Source organism: Arachis ipaensis, chromosome B3 (assembly GCF_059453495.1).
Source record: "Arachis ipaensis isolate K30076 ecotype BB chromosome B3, ASM5945349v1, whole genome shotgun sequence".
NCBI lineage: Eukaryota > Viridiplantae > Streptophyta > Magnoliopsida > Fabales > Fabaceae > Arachis > Arachis ipaensis.
The window spans coordinates 46,000,175-46,005,878 of record NC_142438.1 but is presented as its reverse complement, the minus strand read 5'-3'; the positions used below and the strand labels follow the sequence as shown (position 1 = coordinate 46,005,878).

At 32.2% G+C, this 5,704-nt stretch overlaps 1 protein-coding gene across 1 annotated transcript; it reads left to right on the top strand.

The window, feature by feature from the left end:
* The first annotated feature begins 2,132 nt into the window (after window positions 1–2,132).
* On the top strand, window positions 2,133–4,543 carry LOC107634418 (uncharacterized). Its single transcript, XM_016337925.3, has 2 exons — window positions 2,133–4,009; window positions 4,251–4,543. Exons 1-2 carry the CDS (start codon window positions 2,666–2,668, stop codon window positions 4,314–4,316), a joined length of 1,410 nt encoding a protein of 469 aa, XP_016193411.1. The 5' UTR covers window positions 2,133–2,665; the 3' UTR covers window positions 4,317–4,543.
* Window positions 4,544–5,704: the final 1,161 nt, after the last annotated feature.

Below are 5,704 nucleotides of genomic sequence, written 5' to 3'. Positions count from 1 at the left end.
AATGAGGAACCACTCCCATAATACATAATAAACATGAAAGTAGCTAAGATAGTATGTCCTACATATTATATATAAATATAGATGAAGATATAGATATAAACATATAGAGAGCAGTGTGCTTTACTTGTCATAGTTATCACATACTTGAAAGCAACCCCAGAACCACCCCACCCCCTCCCTTTGGTTTGTGGTCCTCATAATTATATATGCCACTCTAAATTAAGTGGTTTCCATCAATACTACTGCTATAGATAGCTAATATATGTACCTCTCTACCTATAAAAATAAAAGATATCAGAGACATGTATGGTCAATATATAACTTAGTGGCAAGGACGGAATCCCGGCATGTATAAATGGAAACATTGACATAAATAATAATCTCATCTTTTTTTCTTTTTTTCTTTTTTACTTTTTTTTTTTTGTGTACTATACTATAGATAATATATAATAAAGAGTGCTTTCAAGTGTGGATGGACTATTGCCATTTAATTTTGACAAACATGTCTTTATTTTGATATCATGGGGAACTAATCTATGACATTGGCAAGTTCCAATTGGTTAGGGCTTTGAAGAATGAATTATGATGTCATATTCATATACATATCCCAAACACAAGCTCAAGTACAAGCACAAGCACAAGCACATACATACATAGTTGCACACTTGCACTATTATGTCAATTCTTCTATCTTACTACTTATTGCTATCTTTCTTTTTTAATTTTTTTCTTCTTTTGGATACAATCAAAGAAGATAGAGAAAGAAATTATATATAAGTTTTTATATATAATTATTTTTATTAAAACTATTAGTATATATATTTGTCATTTTATTATTATTCAATATCCTTTTATGTAATTTTTTAAAAATTATTATCTATTCTTATTGTATTATTTATAATAAAGAAATAATTTATTAAAAATAATGCTTAATAAAAGAACAATATTATCAATTAATAAGTTACAATAACATTCATTCTTTAAACATACAATTAAATTTACAATCATATTAAATATACGTTAAAATCAGTTACTAAAATAAATTATTAGTATAAAATATATATTAAAATATAAATATATATAATACATAATAACTAATTTTAGTGTGCAAATAATATTTTTGTTAAGTTTAAGATTAATAAGTTTTTGAAAAGATTGTAAAAAAGAAAGATAGAAAAAGAAAAGATATAGCACGCATGTGAAAGTTGAAAGTTGAAGAGAGGGAGAGGGGTGGGGGGGGGGAACCAAGAAAACATTCTCAAAAGCAGAAGAGTTTGAATTAGATACATAGATATCTATCTACATCTATAATCTATATCTATATCTGTAAACTATATCTATATATCTATCTATGTGTCTATGCCTCAAGTGTATATGCAAAGTTAAGTGAGTGAGTGAGTGAGTGAGTGAGTGAGTGATGGCGCATCTCTTTTTTGTGATAGTGACGTTCTGAGCATCCCCAGTCAAAGGGCCAGCATTTGGCCACCATTGCCAAAGCCCCTCTCTCATGCCTTCTCCAACTCTCTTCCTTTAATTGGATGCAAGCAAATTATTGTACTTCCCCCTCTCCCACCATTCTCAACCCTTTTTTAGGGTTACATACACAACTTGGCACGTGTGTATAAAATATTCCTAAAAGATTATATTCAAATAAAATATTATTATATTAGATTTTCACCGACAGTAAAAAGAGTACAATCAGAATAACAAATTGCGTTTAGACAAGAGAAAATGTAAACGTTGTAATTGTGAACAAAAATAATGACATGTGACATGGCATCGTGCTACCATATCATCTAGGTACCACTGACAAAAGGATAAAAAGATAGGGAGATAAAAATAGAGTTATATGTTGTTATAAATATAGTCAATACAAGGTCAATTGGGAAAGCATGATAAGAGTATTAGCAAATTAAAGTGTGTGTGGGGGTGGTGTGAAGTGTGATGAAGAATTGAAGATGGAATTTTAGTTTTGTGTCAACTCGCACATAGCAGCAGCAGTATACAACTACAACAACAGACCCCTGTGCGCACCACGTGAAGTGGCACAACAAACTTTTTCTTGCATCCACTCACTCTCACTCTCACTCTCACTCACTATACATTATGTTCATTCATTCCTAAAGAGAGCTACCTCATCACAAACAACTTTTTGCTAAAAAGAAAAGGGATGCTCCTTGTCTCCTCCTCCTAATAAAATTATGCCATTGCAACCCCCTTGTGATCTCTCTCATAATTCAATTTCATTTCAACGCTCATGCTTTGTAAGGTATCATTGTCTTTGTCCTGTCATTCTCACCACAATTGTACTGAATACTAATACTACTACTTCCCCTTTACGATCTTAATAAATTGTATCTTTCTCTCTCTTTCTCTCATTCCACTCACCATTATTCTCCTCTTTCTCTATAAACAACAGTATAGTAACTATATATGACTTATGGGTTAGCTTAGCTTAGCTTCCTTTTAATTGCAAAATTAAAGAAAGGGGAAGGAGAGAATGAAAAGGATGGGAGTGTTCGTTCTTTGTTCATCAAAACAAACATACATGTCGTTCTCAACCACCTTTGCTACTCCCAATCAGCTTCACCACCTCCAAAGCTAGGGTTATTCTTTTTCTTTTGTTTCTACTTTTTAATTTTCTTGACTACTCATCTCATCAGATATGTATTCATCACCAAATAGTAGTAACACTATTCATCACTTCATCAATGGCAACGATGACCAAGTCTCCCCCTACCCTAATAACCAACCATTATTATTTCCCTCTTCTTCGTCTTCTTCTAATGTTAGGCCTTTTTCAATTGAAAGCAGCCCTTCTTCAAAAGAAGAACAAGCCAATAATAATAATAATAATTGTGCTCTTCCTCTTTCTCCTCCTCCCACTCCTTCTTTTTCTTTCTTTCAATTCCCTTACTCTCCATTGTTTGAAGACAATGAGATTTTCCTTAACGGAGAATTTCACTTTCTTCACCACCAGTCTCTGGCACCGTCTGATCGCAACGATCAGGCAGGAGTAGTAAACATGGAGGTTTCAATCACCAACACTAACAAGAACTCATCAGGGCAAGGCATGACCATCACCACCGCTGCCGCCGCCGCCGCCGCCGCTACCACCGCCCCTGTGGCTACAACCACCACCACAAGAAGAAGATCAAGCAAGAGGGACCGGCACAGCAAGATCAACACTGCTAGGGGACTAAGGGACAGAAGAATGAGATTGTCCCTTGAAGTTGCTAGAAGATTCTTCGGTCTTCAAGATATGCTTGGATTCGACAAAGCAAGCAAGACCGTTGAGTGGCTGCTCAACCAAGCGAAAGTGGAGATCAAACAACTCGCAAGGGAGAAGAAGAAGAATCACCAAAGCTGTAGCAGCTTCAATGGCAAAAGCGCCTCTTCAACTTCTGAGTGCGAAGGGGTTTCGAGCTTGGACGAAGTGGCCATAAGCGAAAATCAAGGACACAACGAAAAACTATTACCCACACCAACAACTACCACGAAGACGAAGAAGCGAAGGGGTAGTAACAAAGTTTCAAGGAAAAGCTCATTCAATCCAATTGGTAAAGAATCGAGGGAAAAGGCAAGGGAAAGGGCCCGGGAAAGAACAAGAGAGAAGACCAGGTTGAAGAAGCTTGCTCATCAAGAATCAACGGATAAAAATAACAATAATAATGATAATGATAATAATAATAAGCAATGCAACAACAACAATCATGATGTGGCAACAAGTGTTATTGGATTGAATCCATTGAGTTCATGGAACCCCTTTGAGAATGTTGAAGAATCTGCAGGTACTAATAATAACGATAGTAATCACCATAGTCATCAAGGCTTGAATGCCCAAGCAGAAGCAGAAGAACCAAGTTCTCCGGCAAAGGATCACCGGCCTTTGGAAGCTGCTGCGGAGGACATGGTGCATCACGAAGAAGAATCTCTTGTGATTATGAGCAAATGGAGTCCAACAATGATCTTCAATTCTCTCCTCAATAACTCATCAATCCTTCAAGAAGTAAGATCAATAATTCTTATTAGCCAAAGTTATATGTATATACATCATCATCACTTCAATTTCGTTTACAACAACTATAATTGACAGGGTAAAATTCTTACATCAATTGACACAAAATTATGATACATAATTAGCGTGTGTTCTGTTGTATGTATGAGTTGCCGAAAATCATATGCATAATAAGTACATAGATATATATATATATTATTCTGATCATTGATGAATAAAATTTGGTTTGCAGCATCATCAATTTGCAGAATTTCAGTCCATGGGAAAATCCTGGGAGACCTACAACAATTACGTGTAATAATCTTTTTATGATCTATATTGCTGCAAAATTATGAATTGTGCACTACCCATCAAAGTTTTTGTGTGTCAGCTGGAATAATAAAATCAACACAAGCAAGTATGTAGCATGGATGTATTTCTTCTTTACTTTCCTTTTGGCATGTAATGTGGCAAGGTATCTTCAATTCCATCAAAAACTTATTGTTATTAATATTTATGTGAATGAATGATTAATGGTTGTATGTATTTATATCTTCATCTCTATAAAATATTGTTGTACTAAAAAATCAGTCATATATATGTACTCAAAAATCAACTACCAAGGTTTCAGAGATTATGTTATGAACTAATTAAAAATGATTAAATGTGCACTAATTAAATTATAAAAGCATGGTTAGATGTTTTTAGTTTAGTTTTTAATTTATGCTGCTGTTATTGCTATCATATCTACTGTATATAGTCTTGGACATGTTCATCATCTTGTGGTTGTTGTTTTTTATTTTCAAAGTTCAATGATTACTTGAAAAAGGGTTAGGGTTACTTCATTAAATGTATGTATGTTTGTTCTTCTTGTTTGTGAGCATGTTATTCTCAAGTGGATTCCAATGTGTAAAATTTTTAATAATCTTTAGATGTGATTGAATTGACATTCGAGTCTTCCACTCTAAATATAAATAGTAAGATTAAGTGACTAATTTCATTTAAAATCAGCTAATTATCATTCTATTAAGATTAGTTAATTATATATATATATATATAACAAGCAATTAAGATATGAGAATGTTTGGAATAATAAAATAACTATAATTTTATTAGTAACATACTCAGATAATAAATTATTATTATTATCTCAAATTATAATGAGAGTTAAGAGATAATGCTAAATAATTATTGTGATGATCATTTATTTAGAATTTGAATAAGCAAATAACTAGCCATTATAATGATCTTTTTTATCATTCTACACTAAACATGTATATTAAAAAACTAATAAAAATTTATTATAAAATACTTAAGCAAATTATTCTACATTTCATTTATTTGTAAATTTTTTATAATAACAAACACGCACAAATATATCACTATTATACAATACTTTTCTTTTTTTTAATTTAATCTATTTAACTTTGTTTATATCTATGGGTATTCATGGATCTAGTATATATATACACACATGGTCATTATCTAAATTCGATCCGAAAATTACAGATATTGATCTGAGATGAGATCGGATCCGATTCATAGCTGATTTGATCGAATTGTGAATTTCAAATAGGTATCCGCATATTCGTAAATCTACATAATATAAATATATAAGTAAATATTTTTTTTATATTTTATTTTAACTAATAATTCTCATATATATTGTATTATTTTATTTTTATTATTAAAAAAAAGTATGTTTAA